Source organism: Crocodylus siamensis, chromosome 3 (genome assembly GCF_052110815.1).
Source record: "Crocodylus siamensis isolate JL-2025a chromosome 3, ASM5211081v1, whole genome shotgun sequence".
NCBI lineage: Eukaryota > Metazoa > Chordata > Crocodylia > Crocodylidae > Crocodylus > Crocodylus siamensis.
The window spans coordinates 235,165,838-235,184,429 of NC_143397.1; the positions used below are offsets into that span (position 1 = coordinate 235,165,838).

Consider the following 18,592-nt stretch of genomic DNA (forward strand, 5'->3'; position numbering starts at 1 on the left):
TTTACCATCCTCAGTTACATGCAGGAAACATAAGATTTCAATACTGTTTCTAATCAAGTCCTATCTTTTTGACACTTTCCTTGCTGGATGATGATTTCAATTTTCCAGGATGTAGTTATACTTAAAAATTAACCTCCCCCCAACCTCCCCAAACACTGAATTGTGGAAACAGGTGCTTCTAAAAAAAACCTGAAAAAGCTCAGCAGTTCTTTGACCTAACATAGCTATGTGCATTAGTAAGACACAGTGCCTGCTGAGTTTCCCTGAGTTAATTAGAGGACCCGTATGGCAATGAATGGCCTTGACTATAAATACTTCCTGAAAGATCCCTAACAGAGTCAGAGGAAATGGGAAAAAATGAGATGCAGCTACAGAGAAACTATTTCAGATGTTTCTCCTTCAGACAGCTACTTTTTAAATGACTAGGGGCTGGGATACTGAGCCCAAGAAATCGGTCAACTAAAGGAAAAGATGCACATTATAATGATATGCTTTCTAAATTTAATACGAAATCATCATAAATTTGCTTCTGTGGCTACTACTACTGCTAAAACAAAACAGGATAAAAAACAAACACAAAAAATCCCCCTCAGCCTGAATTTTTTTGCATTGCACTGTCCATTGATGAGGTACATCTATCATAAGCTGTTCAAGAAACTTTTAAGAACATATTGTGTATATTTTTCCATGCTGGATCCGCTTTTTCTCCTGCGAAAATAATCTGCAAGACTTCTACATGCTTCAGTGGATGCAGGATTTACCTCTAAAGTCTTTCTGCAGCCAGCAATCTGATGGTTATACACAGAAGGGGATGGTTTGGAAAAACAAAAGGGGAGGTATTTTTACCGACTTTTCATAATGACTTTGGCACTTAAGCTTTCTGAAACCTCGCTGTGTTCAACAGGAGTCATTCCTTTAGAACAGAAAATATCTTTTCAATTACCGAAGTGAACCTAACGCACACTGTCTGCCATACTGTGACTGTAACAAAGATCATTTAGAAAACTGAAAGAACTTATACTCAAAAGTAGTAATTTTTTTGCTAATTTCATATCTTGAAAATTTCAACCAGATGTATACCTGTTTAGAAAAAAAGGGAAGGGAAACAAACCCCCAAGAATTCATCATATATTAGGATTCAAAACATATCAATGGCTCTAGCCAATTATATGCAGTTCAGCTGTGAAACATTTGAACCAACATTATCACAGACTAAATAAAAACCACCACTTCTTAACATAAACTGAGCCTCTTTTGGAATACCACCATTTCTTTTAGTTACACAAATGTTCCAATCCTTTATGTTGTTGAGTGCCCTCAGTTCAGTGTGAGAGCTGAGTGTTTAGCATATGATTGGGGCACAAAAAAAAGAGTACCTATAGCAAATTTTAATACAAATTTTAACACGAGGCTTTAATATTATGATCCTAGATCTCCATTTGCTACACTTTGACCCACTGACAATCTCTCTTTATCCTTCTCCAATCCTACATTTATATGACTAGATGGTAGTGTGTATGCCACTTTCACATATGCATAAGAACACACAGGTCAGTGATATTTTATATATGCATAGGTTAAATTATGAAAGCACTACATTTGGAGTTGCATTACCCCACCCTTTTGCAGCTATCCCAGTGTATGTTATGTGTGCCTGTCTTGTGGAAGGTTGGGCAGGGGGATGGAGCAGGGGGGGACGAGGACTCCATTTTGCAGCATCAAGGAGTAACAAAACAGGGCACTTCATTTAAAAACAGTTTAGCAAAAAGTTCCTGCTGTCCAGAATCAGAGCTGTCAAAGCATTAAACAATGCTGCTTGGCTGAGTGTCCACTGGCTGCCAATGTACTGCCCCAAAAAGGAACATTTTTGCATCTCAATAGACTTCTCCAGTATCAACAAATCTTTAAACTATAAATTCTGCTTCTCTAAGGACGAAAGGAAATAACAACTACATTGTACCATGCTGAGGTACATTTTTTGTATTCCCACTTACCAAACTTCCCGATACTCTCTAAGACAGCTACTAGAAACATCTTAATACGAAAAATAAATTAAACCTATTCAAAAAGTGTAACAAGTCCTTGAGAAAGCTGTGTTTCATATGTACAGCCTGGTAACTTTCTCCTAAGGAAGAAGGTGCAACTGCCATGTATGTGTTTGCACATACACAGATTACAAACTATCGTAGTTGTTATACTCATCTTCTAAAAGAATACAATATATTTGGTGTTTCAACCACTAAAAAGAAAAGGCAATTCTACCTCACTTCCTTCTATGCTGTGTATGGCATGACAGAGATTAGACAGTGACCACTGCATATAGATGAGAATATATAAACTGGGCTGTGCAAAATTTTGGCAACCATTTCATTTCAGAGGTGTTTCAGCCCTTTTCAGCACCCAAAACACTGAATCTGAAATGAAATGGAAGGCTCTGAAACATCTCCAAAACAAAACGAAACCATCCAAAATATCTTGGAAATGTTTCAGATGTTTCGGAGGCGGGCTTCTGGGGAAACAGAAACTAAGAAGGCAGAGGGGGAAGGGGGATGGAAGGACTGCTCTGATATGGACATCTGTAGCTGGCCAGTGTCTGTGCTGTCCCTGAGGTCCCTTCCAATCCCAGTACTCTGGGGGAGGGATGGCAGCTTGCTGTCATCCTGTGCACAGATCTGCCCCCCCCCGGAAGAAGTCCCGCAGCCCTCCTTTTACAGTGCTGGGAGGCTGAGGCCAGGGGCCAGGGGCCAAGCAGGGCAGCCATGGTGGGCTTCTCCTGCCAGGGCAAAGGCAGGCACAGCCAGAGGAGCCTGGCCCCATTCCCCTGCCTGATCCCAGCCTCCCAACACATTTAAAAAAAAAAAAAAAAAGGCCCACTGTCACCACCTGCAGCAGTGGCAATTAGGGTCTCTGAGGGATTGTGACAAAACTCTGGCACAGTGTGGGGCAGTGGGGGGCAGCAGGGATCACCCCCTCCCCTGGTTGACACCCACACGGCAGCTATCACATTGCACAGGTGCAGTGCAGCTTGGCAGGGTGCCACGCACTGTCTGGGAGCTGGGGTGGCTCCACCTGTCAGCCAGAGCCTGGCACTGCTCATCCCCAGTGGCCCCAGCTCCCAGACAGTGCGCAGCACCCAGTCAAGTCACACTTCACTGGTGCCATGGGGCAGCTGCCACGCAGGCACCAGGCAGGGGGGTGATCCCCACTGCTGCCCACTGCCCTGCACTGCATGGGTGGCCTCGTCACAAGCCCTCAGAGGCCCTGATCACTGCTGCTACAGCCAGTGAGTGCAGGGCTTTTTTGTTTTTTGCTTAAGTGCCGGAAGGCTGGGGCCAAGTGAAGAATGGGGCAGGCAGGGCAGCCATGGGGACTTCTCCTGTTGCTCTCCCCACCCAGGGAGAAGCAGGAGAGCCAAAGAAGCCGCACGAGAACCTGCAGCTTCCCGGCTGTGCCTGCTTCTCCCTGGCCTATCCAAATGTCCAAATTGGTGCCGAAACAGTGTCAAAACTCCAAAACAGATTCTGCCAAATTGAAACAGAGCAGTGCTCTGAAACGTCAGAACAAATCACTGTCCTCCGAAACAGCCGAATCCGAAACTGAAATGAAACATAGCCATTTCGCACAGCCCTAATAAACAGCTGATAACCATGAAAGGTTCTGCAGATGCTTTTTTTTTTTTTTTTTTTTTTAACTTTAAAGCTTACAAATGCTAAATAAACCAGATAACATAATTTGCCATACATAAAATTCCTTCCCAGGAATTACCCCATAAATAAAATATTTTGTATTTTATCTATACATATGTGCGCACATACACACTTCTTTTGCCAATTAAATCAATCAAAATCCAACCCTACTGAGTTTCATGCAATATCATTCAAAACAGAGCAGCCAGTGGGTTGAGCAGTGAAGTAAAAGTTCAGATCCTAGTACTGCCATTGGCTTGCAATTTGATCTTGGGCAGACCACTAAACTCTGTGACCAAATGTTATGAAGCGGCCTTAATACCCAGAATTTTGAAAAAGAACTAGTGATATGACTGCCAAAATAGGTATCAGTGGGAAGCTTTGGTTAGGGATCCTTTACGTCATATGGACACTTACCATCTCCTCCACCTAGGTGGGCAATAAAATAAAGTATATGTAAACAATAAAAGATATTTCTGGATACAATTAGTGACAAATTTTGGAAATGGAAGAATAGCAAAATTAGTTAAAAGAACTAATTCTGTGTTGGTCAACTGAGGTTCTCTTTCTGATAAATGCCAACCACAAAGATTCTACAGGATGATGTCCTGATCCCATTCAAGTCAACAGGAGTTTGGCTCTATACACATCATTCCATAACTCTGCACACAGTGCAGCTAAATCGGGAGTTAAATATGCAGTTAAATCAAGCTAAATCAAGAGTTAAATATGGAGTTCAGTGCTAGGAGCCTCTTCCACTAATCCAGTGGACATCTGAGTCAGAATTAATACTAAGCCTCCACATTCTATTATTCCCCACTTGTAACTATAACCTCAAAAAATGAAGGCTGAAGTCTAAATATTTTCCTCTTCCCTCAATAGTGATGAAACATACATGATAAATAGATTCTGTTCAGCAGACACTTACTAAGTATAAAAAGATGATTAACTGACTTAAGCAATCTTCAAAGAAAAAAAAATACAGGCAGGAAATAAAAGGAAATGGGGACTGAGGGGACTAAGGGAAAGACACAATTGAACAAGTTCTAGGTACACTGATTCCAACAACCTTAATCAGAGTTAAGTTAAATTAGTGACTTTCAGTAAAGACCTTTCAAAAGTTATTTGAACTCATTGTACAGAAGGGTATAGAAAGTGCCTAGCATATATTTGCCTTTTTCTCCAATGGCAAGTGGCCAGGTAAACAGAAAAACTAAAACAGAATTACACTAAGATTTGAAGACTGAGCTTCTAAAGTGTCTGAGCCTTCACAGAGCTGACTCCATGCATTACCAAATTATTTAGTCATTTAATTTTAACTAACAATTAGTTTTAGGTGCCACTGAAAAAAGCATGAACTTTACCCCTAACTGGATAGCATCCCAAGGTAAAGATAGTCTTTGTGAAGAGAGCCAACAAAAAAATCTATGCATTACTAAGCATCATTAAGTAGAATTTCAGGGTGTGCACAGGGTGAATTTTACTTCAAGTTGGGCCTTTTTTTGTTTTAATAATGACAAGTGTAAGAGGAAAAAACATTAATATTAAGTGTCCATGGAAAATTGTCCCATGCCAAAGTATGCAAACAGAAAGACTTTTATGGCTGGGGACTTTGACTGGAAAGTACCAATGCTCCTGCTGAGCCTTAAACACAGAGGCCATGTCCAGATAAGCATGGCCGTTTGTATGTGATGCTGCAGACATGTCTGCAGTGCCACATACCACACGTACAGCTGTTCTCCGGGCTGCAAGGGAGCAGCGTCGGAGGGGGGTGGGGGGGAGGTTGCCCCATGGATATCCAGGGGTCAAAAAAAATAAAAATAAAAAATCTGTGCAAAACAAAGAGTGGAGCAATACATAAGGTAGCAGCGCATGCCACTCAAAACTAGAGCCTGGCTGGCCGAAGCCACAGTCTCGTTGCCAGCCAGACTCTGAGTAGCAGGATCATCCCAAACAAGGTGTGCTGCTGCTAGTTGTCCCCAGGAAGCCAAATATCAATGGTCATGTGAACATGGCCAAAGGTTACTGGCTAGAGGATCTTCCCCTCTGTTCAGGGTCAAACCAATCACTATATTTGGGGTCAGGAAGGAATTTACCCCATGGTCAAACTGATGCAGATGACCAGATAGGGGGGAAAAGTGTTGCTTTCTTCTGTAGTGGAAGGAATAGCCCCCTTCCTTGGGTGTCTCAAACATTTTAACACACCTTGTAGCAGCAGGACATTGGCCACTGTTGTCCCCATGCCTTACCTGTGGCAGGTTATGGTGTTATCCCTTGTAGTTGTGTCAGGGTTGGCTATGTAGTTTTACTAATAGTTAGACAATGGATTTGTGTTGGATGGTTTGCATGGGAATGATCATCCTCTAGTGGGAGTTGGACCAGATGTCCTCTGAAGGTCCCATCCAGCCCTACTTTTGTATGATTCTATACCATAACAACTATTCAAACAAGTGCAATGACACCAGCAATCATTCACAGCTTATGAAACACAAGAATTTAGCTGCATAAAGCATTTAAATTTATAAACATATGATTTTAGTAATTAGAACAAATATCAAGTTTTTATCACTGCTGATTAGTTCAAGAACATTTCAAAAGATTTTTTATCAATACATGAGTATCTAAGCATGAAATCAGAGTAGACCATGAAAGTGTGCATCTACCCCTTTGTACTCATCTGACGTATTGTACACTCAGATGCATTTTGGATACAGTGGTGATAAATGTTGTTAAAACAGAATTAGAAATGCAGCTAATCATCATTTCCATTTTCATTATTGGCTGAGATTGCATACAGACTGTCAGCTACTGTAGCAACTTTCTAAGAGATCAGATGGGAATCATCATCTAGTGAAAACAGAGTTAACCTAAACATAATGACAACATTTTCCCCACCAACCACTCTTGTTCTCAAAATCTGTGAATTTTCTGAACCTCAAACTTCTTCCCAATGGAAAGTGCATACCTTGACTGAGCCAGGAAAAGCCCATTAAACTCAATTTAGTGCAAGACTTCAGAGACAGAAACACTATAGTTTTGTTTTTGAGGGAGACAGGGTAGAAATATTCAGCAAGATGCATAATTTCTCTTTCACAGCTCCTTAATTCCCTTTTTAATTATGCTTCCAAGGCAACCAACGTGACAAAATGCATATGGAATTATGCTCTTCTAAAAAAAATTCTAAACAAAGAAATATTCATATTTGACTTGCTTTTCACATTCTTAGCCATTTAATACTGTAAAATCTTACTTATATATGAACAGTCATACCACCTCACAATGTAACTGATGATTAGTTGTGTTAACAGAACAGATATGCAACCTTCTAAGATTCTAAACCATCCTTTTCCAAATATATCAATCATCATCTTGCATAATCAGCAGGAATGATCAATCAAAATTTAATCAGATCTAATAGCAAAGGTGAAAACAATTGTTTACTAATACTACATCTACTTTGTTTCTTTATATAAACACTTGGAAACATTTACCTGACATTTAACTTCTACAAATTTCACTCTTTGATGGGTCTTCATAACTTTCCGCTTCACCTTGGCCAACCATTCAAAAATTGGAGAAATGAGTTGCATACACATTATAAAGTAAACACAACATACATGCAGTCAGGATAAAAAAGAAAACCTTACCCTTAGCAAGGACTGGGATTCATCCTTTGCCTTGTTATCACCTGATCCAGGATACTGCTGAGTGAGTGGTCCAGATTTCTCTCCACCTCCTGCTGGCACCCCCTGCAGGAATCCCTTGGGCTCAACAGCCAAGCCATACATGGGCCGCGCAATGTGGGCAGCTTCTACATTTGGACTATTCCTTAAAGGCTTTGGCTGCTCTTGGCCAATGGACACTGGAGTCAGTAGGCCTAAGCTTGCTTGTGTATATGATGGGCTACCTCTCAAAATGTCTGTTCCTCTCCAAGTCACACTGCGAAGATCATCATTGGAGCTATCAGTCCAACCTTTTTCCTTAAGCACTTCCTTATCTTCTAGCTTTTCCCTCTTCACTATACTGTCAGAAATGGGCTCCCCCATCTTGGGGTCTGGGTTGATCAGACTGTAGACCTTTAGGTCAATTTTTGGCTCTTCCTTGATAGCCAAAATGCCGTGACTGTCCTCCCCATTGGCTGTAGTGATGTCCGTCTCCTGACAATGCACAGTGTTGAAGTGCTCTAGTAGTGACTGAGTGTCAACAGCTGTGAAGCTGCACTGACGGCATTTGTAACAGTTATGCACTCTCCTGAAAGAAAATAAAGAGTGATTTAAAATTAGAATCCCCTCAACTTCCCCTATCCTGTGAATTCTCACAAATGCATGATAATAAGAATTAAACAAAACACTTCCCAAACCAGAAATGAAATTATCTGGTTTGTTCAATTCTAAATATAGAATGTGGGTTTATTTATGTTGTATCAGGGATAACACAATAATTAAACCAGTTGTGAAATATCAGAACAACTGGTTTGTTAACTCTATTATTTCTGACCCACTTAAGTACACTTGGACACAACCCCATTGTTCTGAACTCTACCCAAATTTCACTGGAGATTTCAAATGACTTTTCTTTTTAATTTGAATCAGTACACTCTTCACTTCCTATAGATACCATTGATACAGATTCTATGATATAGACACTAAGGTTAGCTATTTTCCAATAAAAAACAAAACATTTGAGAAGACATATTTCTCAGTGTCACCTAATTAAAAGCCTTTTTGTATAGTGTGACACTATATTTAAAAAGTTCCTGCTTAATTGTTTTAAAGAAATCCTTTGCCTGTTGTCAATTTTATATTAATTTAACCCATAAAGAGGAGTTGGACTAGAGGTCTGGTTAACTTACAACTAAAGATACATCAAAAGATAAGATTTCTTTAAATGAGAGACGATTCTTATGAGTTCTTTATGGAAATTCTTGATACCATTTTGAAATGAGACCATTAAGGAAAAAGAAAAAAGTTCACTGGGTAGTTATAACTTGCTTTCTATTATCAAATACAGAAACACTCTGGTGGAGAATGAGAAGTTTTCAAATAGAGAGGCAGAGAAGCCATCTAACATGTAAACTCTGATACAGCCCACTACAAGATGAAGAATACAGTGGAACAAAATACCCTCCTGCTTTCATTCTAAAATTCTATGCAAAGTACTATATTATCAATTTATATAAAGCATATATGTTACTACATTAGAACAATATGCTACCCATTTAGCTATACATACCATAGGAACAGAATGCTATTTCATGTGCTATGCAACATTATTATTAGTAAGTATTCATATTATAGAAGTGTCTAGAGTCTACAGTCAGGCTTGTGGCTGCACTGTGCTATGCAAGGTACCAACACAAAGTAAAAGACAGTGGCTGCCCTTAATCAAAATGCATATAAATCTGTAAATCCTTCTCCCTACAGACACATTCACACATCCACACCCTATGCATACAGACTCACAGTAGTGACTCTAGCCAAGTTCAAAAACTGAGACCTTGACTATCCACACAGGACAAAACTTGCATGGGAAATCTGTTATTGGCATGACAACTCTAGTTGTTAGAAATTAAGTCTTTTGAGGCCAAAATGTAGTCGCAGTGAATTCAATGGCAAAACTCCCATTGACTTCAATAAGAGCATGATTTGGCTTTTAGCGCATCTGCAGAGCTGGAATAGTAGACACAAGGTCCCTTTATTTAAGTATGATACTTCAGAAAAGCTAAATTGCCAAACTTAAAAGAAAAATCTTGTCTCTTTCCTTTTCCTGAAAAAACAATCCATATGTTATTTACATTGTCTGATTGTCATACAGTTGTGCCGGCATACAGACATGAGTGTGTTCGAGTACCAAGATCTCCAACTCTTATACAATATCATTTTTTGTCTTTGTCATTTTCAGTGTTTTAGAACATCTGAAAGGACTAAATGGGCTCCTTCAACGCCCCCCCACAGTAAATTATCAACCACTTAGCCATTTAGCTATATTGAAAAGGAGTCTGTTGGTAGGACAGAAAATGGTGGGTTAAAATCTGTTTCTGTTATTTTTCCATTCTAAAATAGCTCTTTAAAATCTGCTCTGTGTGATGCAAATATACATTCTCTTATAACTCATTTCTTTTTTGAGGCAAGCTTAATTTTCTTCTGAACCAAAAAAGAGAGAATGCAATTTGATCAAAACTATCTAACAAATACAAAAAAAACAAGTTATAAAAAATGTCAGCCATATAAAGTTGGGATATCTTTGGAGAAGGCCAAGTTAGACAGGGGTTAGTTATTGAAAAAGCCAAGTTAAACAAGATGCTATTAGGGGCTAACAGCCCAACCACAATGAACTCCCTCTGTGAAAGTACATCATGATTTTGGGAGGCTACTTAACCTTGAGTATCTGTTGTTTAATTTGGCCATTCTAAATAGCTCACCCCCTTTTCTAATTTGGCTCCTTTCTCTAGACATAGCACCTTCAGACAGCTGATCTTTTTCTGACTAACATGGCTCTTCATGTGTTCACTAAGTTCTTTTTAAAAAAAAACAAACAAAACAAAAAAAAATCAAAAATGATATACCTGACCATTATGATCATAGAATAAATGTACAATGCAGAGGCAGCCAGCCAGAAATTTTAACCATATATCATAACCCAGTAGACCTACCTTTATTACTTCAGCTAATTCTTTTGAACAGGATTTTGCTTATCCACCAAAATATGACATAGATTCCTTAATTTTCCAGTGCAATTTTTATAAGAAAGCTTGGCTCTCAGAAGAGATTACTGCTGATTCAGACAAGTACAAGAATGAGATATGGCCTGAAAAGGCCTATCATTGTTCGATTTCACATTTAAAAATAAATAAATCTCTGATGCTAATCTATGAAACTGGATACCTCAACTATATAACACTTGGACCAAAGACTGGCCAGTCTTACTGATATTAGTCAATAGCACATTGGGCAAAACAGGACTTGGAATTTATCAACATAGGCCACAGATCTGAAATTAAAATTGCTTACATTTCCCAACCTAATTTGGACAACAAAAATAAAAATCATATGCCTGCAATATTTTCATCAGAATACAAATTCATCAAATGCAAAAAAACCTCTAAAGACATGAATCGTGTCAGATTTTTCACACTAACAGGCATCTAAGAATTTTTTTTGAAAATTAGCAATTTGAAATCTACCCCTTGTTTCTAAAAGGCTAGGCCTCTATGAAGGCTTGTGCAGTGAATTCTAAAAGACTGAACAAAACAAAACAAATCTTAAAAACAAGTCACTTTAGCACATTATATTAAACATGTTTAGTATGCAATATGTTGCTATAACCAACTAGGTGGCTGTTGTATCATCTGAAGCTGTAATTTTAGCTCATAAAACACAGCATACTAGGACATGTGTTGATCAAATCATGAAAGAGCACCAAAGAAAAGCTAGATGTAAAAAGAAGTAGTGTAGATGTAAAAGCCTGCAGTATTTTTCCCTCTAGGGTCTTCCTCAAGCACTGCTCTAGTCAATGGGAGTTTTTCTACTGGGTTGACTAGTAGCTTGATAATTCAAGCTTTAAATTCAGCATGATAAATAGGCATTATCATACTATTTTTATTGCAATGTAAATCTAAGGTTCTGGTCATTTGGGAATATTAAAATATGTAGAATAAGTGTCCACCGGTTCTAGTAAAAACTCTTGCTGAATAGTTCCATTCAGCCTACCAAACAGATTCTTCTCATTATTTCTTGGTATTAGAGTGGCTGCTTGCATTAGGTACTGTACCAACACAGAGGTAAGGTGCTGTCCTGAGGACCTCTCTACCAAAAATCATTGCAGATGAAAATTTGGGGAAAAAGTGCAACACACAGGAAAAGCGTCCTGGATGAGGGCAGCTGCAGGTTATAGGTTTTGTTAAAAATGACAAGTATACAAATTATTTACTTAATTTATCTTCAGTTTAGGATATGGTTTATTTTCTGGGATAGGATAAAGGACCTGAAGGAAGTAAAGGAAGACACCATTAGAGTAAGAGAAAACAGTAGGTACAGGAAGAAGGACAATTAAGGGGAGAAATATAGAAGAGAGAAGGAAGATAAGCAAATCAGAGAATGAGGCTGAAAGTGCAAGAGTAGTGGACTGACGTGGAAACAGCAACCACTGACAACAAAGTGAGTAAGGAAAAAAAATATGGAGACCCTAGATTTCAGGGGTTGAGTGGATTAAGGCACATGGGAATTGAAAAAACTCTTCCGTCTATTGCTACTAATCCCTAAATAAGAGGCAGGTATGATATCAGTTTGTTTCGGGCTGGTCACATGGAGAAGAAAGGGTTCTGGGAGGCCTCATTTTATTTTCTCACCCTTAGCTGCAGCAAATGCTGGTTACTTTAGAGCTAAGTCCCAAGGGAGTGGAATTTCTAGCATCTGTACATGCTTTTGTCCTCCTGCTGTCTGTGGTTGCTCTTCCCCCACGTGAAAGGAGTAGAGGTAGCCAGCCCACTGTCCCAAATACACCTCTCTAGATTCAAAAGATATGAGGGCCTAAAAGTGCCTGTACTCACAGCAGCAGCTGGCCATGGTATATAGTAGTCTTCATTTTATTTTATATAGTAGTCTTCATTTCCTCTCCCATCGTGCTGGGTAGTTTTAAGTGCACGGCTGGATAGTTTGTCAAATTGACCTCAAGGGCAGCTGCATTTCAACAAAGTGAATCTTCCCATTTACTTTAGTCATAACATTTAAAGTCAAATGCCCAGCTGCATGTGTAAGTGGACACATCTACACAATCATTAATGCACCATAGTTACTGCATATTAAATTTAGTACTTGTATAACCAAATACTAAACTAATGCACAGTAACAGGCTTTACTGGGCATTAGCACTGGCACATGCCTTTTTAGTGACACTAATGGTGCAGAAGCCTAGTAATACTGCACAGTAGCATATTAGCACTGTTTATGCTGTGATGCCGTACTAAACAGTATTATTAAGCTACGACGCAGTTAGCGTCTTGTACAGACGTGCTGTGTACTTCATTTGTATCCACAACTACATACAAAAAAACAAGATGTTCCCCCCCACAACTCCATTTCTAGCAAAAAGACTAATTATAACTCTTGATGGTGATCTGCACATGTAAAAAAAAAAAAAATTTACTCCTGCAACTGTGGTAACTGCAAGCATGCATCTAGCAGTTTTACACTCTCCCTGCCTGCTGTCTCCCCCGCCCCCAAACTAGATGCATACTTTTCTGAAAATCAGGCACTTCTTTGTTGCTTGTAAAAATGTTTTAATGTTTTGAATGGCAATGGTATAAAAGTTGTTAATTTTTACATTATTAACAGAGTATTTCTGTTCATTGGAAAATATGATTCTGCTTCCAAAGCAAAAAAGGTTTTGTCTGTTTTGGAGCAAGAAGTGATGCCCTTCCTCCCCAAATCTTTACTTTCTGTGGTTGTTGTTTATGATGTAAAGATTTATCTGACAGTTTTTCTAAAGAGGATTGTCCCATTTTTCAGCATATTATTGCTGCTGTTAGTTAACAGTCCTAGAAAGACTGATCAAATATTTTGTGTCAAAACAGTTCTTGATGGCAAGTGACTCTTCAATTACATGGAAATGCTCATGGTGGGGGGAGTCTAGTTTCAACAAGAAACAGAAAACTTTTCAGTTTTCTGGCAAGGAACTCTTTAAAAAAAATTCAGCTGCCAAAATAAAATAAATTTATTGTTCAGGTTTTGGAGTTTTTAACATATAAAATATTTGTGAAAACAAAACCAAAAAAAAATTAGTTTTCATTTTTTTTCTTTTGTGTGGAAAATAATTTCAGCAGCATATCAGCTCTTAACCAAAGCTCCCTAGAATCTTAAATATTTTTTCTAATCTGACTAATATTACAAATATAAATAACACTGAACTCATCTGAAATACACTCTTGTTCTTACGTTCCGAATGAAAGTGAAAGAAACCTACTGACTCTTCAGGAGGACAATGGAGAATAATCAGCAGTTAACTTAACTAGGAAATGTAGGACATTGAGCCTTTTGGGGATTTGTTTGTGAAAGCACATTTTAGGCACATCTGAACACAAAGAAACTGAAATGCAATAGATTCATTAACTTATATTTAACTAAATAGCCTTCACATCATGTCAAGGAAAAATTGAGTGGGGATTAATCTCAAATACATATTTCTATAGGCAAACCTCTTGAAAAGTAACGGCTCTTTCAAATTCAAATGTTGTTAGTAACAAAGGGCAGCAGAGGCAGGCCTGCACTGCAGATGGATAAGACTGAAGAACAACGATACAGAGATAATATTTTAGGCAAACAGACAAAAACGAAATCACAGCTATACAGCCAGACTGATGCGTAGGAATAACTGGATAGCCTGTTTGTGAGGCTGAGGCTAAAGTTAAAAAGATATTCACACAAAGTAAACAAAGGCTCAACCATGTGAGCATGACTGAAGCAGGCCTATAGCATTCAGCTTACAACAAGGGTAAATTAAATATGGAGTCTGCAAAACACCATTTCTGCCTATACAATGCTTAATTACATGTTTATAGTTGGACTCTGTTCAGCTCCTTCATATATAAATTGGCAACAGGCATTTTTGTTAAATTTTCTCCTTGCAGTGGTGGAACTAAAAGTAAACTCTTTCCTATCTATGTATACACAACCTATAGGGAAATGCATGATGTTGTGGCATAAAGGCTTTAGTCGGATACATTTAACGAAGCCACAAAGAAGGTCAGCCAAGATGAATGCTGATAAGCCTTTATTATCATACCATCATGCTTTCTTATATATGCTACATAATTCACAGATCCTATTATTTTACAGAAGTTATAGAACACTTTTTATTATTAGAGCTATTTTTGTACCCTTTCCTTCATAGAGATGGATCTAATTGTATGACACTCAGCTGTAGAAAGCAAATATACATGACTGATAAAGTTAAACTTCCCAGAATTGAATTACTGAAGATAGAAATGTAAGCAATATACCATTATAAAGGTAAATATTTCCATTTGCTTTTAGCCTGATAGATCAAAAGATATAAAATAATATTAATGTATATGGAAAAGCCGTTTTTGATTAATTTAGTAGAATTTTCTATATACAACAATAATAATTTTTCCATCAGAGTTAAACTGAAGAAGTATGACTTCATAGGAAGGGGAAAAATAACACCAGTACACATTTAAAAGAGGACCATGTAAAAAAAAAAATCAGGGAGGATGTATGTGGAAGAGGTTCAGGGAGTTACAAGGCTTTTATTTCTTTTTAAATTACATAACATCTACAGAATACAGGAACATGTGATGTACCAAAAGGTTTTAAAAATTCTCTATAAACTTTTCCAAAAAAGGAGACTAATTTTGGCACCCCAGTCAACTAGACATCTAAAGCATCTATACAAATGCCCCAGAGTGGAAGGGGAGGCATTTTAAACTAAAGCAGCTTTGAGAGCCACTGTAATTAAAACACCCACCACATCACTTGTATTCAGCATCCCGTGCTTCAATGACAGCAGGGGCAGTTTAACTAAAGCTCGTCAAAAAAGTTTTGTTAAAGCGCCCCCACCAGCATCCTGAAACACAGGCGCACTGAATACACATGATGTGGAGGCTGCTGGAACATGCTAATTAGCACGCTCTAGCAAACTCAATGAATCAAGTGTGCTCCAACACATAGTAATTTGCATGCATTGGAGCAGACAGCTGTCACATGTATAGGTGACCCTAGACATCAGTCACATTAAACTTAAGCAATTTGTTCAGTAGCTAAGATACTCTGCTTGAAAGATAGTGGCCCTTTCTCTTTCTCAAGTTCAAAGGTCTTCCTGAACCCAGTGGCCCACTGAACTAGTAAGGTAAAGTCACACAAGCATGTGCAGCCAGTGGCACACAAGGGAGTGATGTGGCTATTGGCACATCAGATCACTTTGACTCCCAAATTTGAATAATGAAGTACCCATTTACAGCTTGGTCTCCTGGGGGCAGCTCTTGGTACAAGTCTGGAACGAGGCTCAAACTCATGCCCCTGGAGCCACAGCAAGACACTTAACTGCTTTTCTACCACACCCCTTCTCTCTTATTTTTTCCAGGAAGGAGTATTTTAATTAAACATCCTTGTTAAAATTTCAAATTACCAGCTGCAGCCAAATGAAAGTGTTTTCAGCAAAGGAGCCATTTCAACATACCAGCTTTTTAACAGCTAAAAAAAGATCAAGATATGCCCCGGTGGGAGACAAAGTACTGTCTATGGAGTTCTACAATGTGGCCGAAAGCTACCCCAATAATAATATTTAGTACTTAGGTACCACTTTTCATCTTCAAAGAAGTTTATGAACATTGACTAATTAATCCTCACAACATCCCTGCAGCCAACATGGCTCAAAAATGGGGCACAGCATGCTGGAACCTGTATCCTCTGTAGGCCGCCACTCCAAATTAAAAGATGAGCAATCTGTTCCACTTTTATGGTCTCCTGACATGCTGCCAATGTAGCCCTCTGTTGGGCAACACTTGGATGCCTCTCATTTTCATTTCTATTAAAGAATCGCACACTAATCTGTTTTTGTTACTTTTTGGACTTCATGGAAGCTATTAAACGCATCAAAGATTCTCAAGCATTTAACAGATATTTGACTTTTACCTTCATACTTTTTTGGCTTCCATGCAAAGATCTTTTTGGAAGAGATGCAAGTTGGGTTTTCTGTTGTCATATTGACTCATTAGTGTTAAATATTTAACATATTTAACATTTTTTCCTTAATAATTAAAAAGAGGGCTTTTTTTCTGTTTTGCAACAATGCATAACTACTGTACTTTTAAAATTAACGGAACAATTCCTCAGATGATCTAAAATGGTGTATAGCTTCACTGAAGCCAGAGCTGAAGATTTGACCACAACAGTTTAACAGGGAGTTAGCTGCCCTGATGATATTATGCCATAAGTGAGTCAGGGGGCTGGCTTAGTCCATCTTCAGATAGAAACATTAGTATTAAATAAACTGATGCTTTTAATCAGTGACACAAATCATCTGCAAAAGGACTGTGAGATGACATCAATGGACAAAAACAGTGTTTGCTCTTAGTTTGAAAGGAACACAAAACAACAGTGAAATGCTCAAATTTAATTACTGCACTGCTGGAATTAAGCATGGAAAATACAACAACAGGGTTATTAATAAGCATATTACACTGCAGCACTATAACAAAGCAAAAGAGGTACATCCCTAATCCATTTTGGGAAGGAAAGTCATTTGGGTTCCCTTTATGAATGAAGATGCCAACCCAGCTTTTTAACAGAAACAGAAAATTAAAGTAGCCAGAAGCATTTCAGACGGAAAGTAGCTAACCAAGCCTCAATGTTGGAATCACAATACCTATAAAAAAATATATATATATCAAACTTTATTCTAAGCTGCACTTGTTTAAATCTGTAATGACTGCATTGACTTAACTGAAGTTGCACCAATGCAAAGCGTTTTGGAGATAACTCTACTGATACAATTATACACCTACATGCATTCCCATACTTTTCTAATTTTCAGCTTCTCCAACATGATTAGGAGTCATGACACTTGATTAAAAATCTGGGAGAGAGGTTGGTCTGTTGTTTGTTTTTTTAGCTACTCGTAATTTTAAACTTTATCTGTACCTGTAGTGTCGGGAAATCTCCTCTTCCACCTGGGTAATAAAGTCACATTTGGTACATGAGTGTTCTTTGTTCTCTTTGAGAGTCACTGGCCCATCCATTCCCTGTAGGATATTTGCTTCTTGTTTGACATCAGATGTCTGGGCTTCATGTGCATTCTCATAATGAAGCAGGAGAATGTCTACATCAGGGGTGGAGAAGGAACATTGATGGCACTGGTGTTTGACTCTAGAGTTTCCTGTCACCCCAGGAGACAGATGCAAGAGCAAGAGAGCACAGTGGGAACAATTACTTTTTCTGCAGGCAAACGGATAAGTAATTTCTCCAAGGTGTTTTTCTGGGCTGCAGAGCCCCCGGGGACAGAACTGACAGTGCTTAATGGTACATTTGTGAATGTTGTGTAGCTGCTGATAATGACAGAGAAGTGGGCCCACCACTATTACATCTGGGCCATGGCTCTTGGAGTACCTAAAATCACAGAACTGACAGTTGTAGCTTGTCACCATGTTGTCCTCTGCTCCTTTACTAGAAAACTCTTTCTTTTTTGTCATACTGGTGCCCTTTTCTGTTTTTGTAACTAGCTCCCCCCCATCTACATTTTTGGCTAAGTCATTCTGGTTAATGACAGATCCCCTAGAAAGCTTATCATTCAGATCTGGATGCGGGTTTCCTGCCTGGCTTCCCCCATGCTGTTTGCTGTTGTGTTCTAAGAGCTTGAGTGAGCTGGATGATTCACAGCTGAAACTGCAAAATTTACACCAGTAGTAACTGGTTGCATCTGTACCATTTTGTCTAGAGGAATCTATTGGCTTGATGGGAACTGAGTATCCAACTGGGGTGTCATCTCCTGCTTTTACAGTGATTTTGTCCTGCCACTTCCCCAAGTCTCCAGAATCACATGATCGAAGAGTAGGACTGGATTTATTAGAGTTTTTCTCTGAAGGTTTGCCAGATTCAGAGGAGGGAAGGGCTGCTTTCATTTTGTTTGGATGGGTCTGTAAGAAGTGTTGCTCTAGTTCAGTGGACGAATTGCCCATGTAAGTGAAATTGCAGAATTTGCAGCGGAAGTACTTGGTGTTGCCTTGGCAATCTGGAGTTTTGCGTCCAATGCCGATGAAGGTTCCACCTAAAGTAACCTATGGGAAAAGAAGAAGGTAATTTTAGCCTTATTGTAGAATTATTTGAAGACCAACAATGGAGGGGGGGGAAAAAAAAAGATCATATAGCAATTTAAGATTCTTTTTTAATAAC

The 18,592-nt window shown here is 38.7% G+C and overlaps 1 protein-coding gene across 9 annotated transcripts in view; it reads right to left on the minus strand.

The window, feature by feature from the left end:
* Positions 1-18,592, minus strand: part of TRPS1 (transcriptional repressor GATA binding 1) — a 275,411-nt gene that overhangs the window by 195,293 nt on the left and 61,526 nt on the right. For all 9 annotated transcript variants that reach the window (XM_090040534.1, XM_090040535.1, XM_090040526.1 and 6 more), the window contains 2 exons: positions 17,345-18,477; positions 7,334-7,937 (listed from right to left, as the gene is read on the minus strand). In XM_090040534.1, coding sequence (XP_089896660.1) covers positions 7,334-7,937; positions 17,345-18,477 — 1,737 coding nt within the window. The remainder of the gene's footprint in view (positions 1-7,333; positions 7,938-17,344; positions 18,478-18,592) is intronic.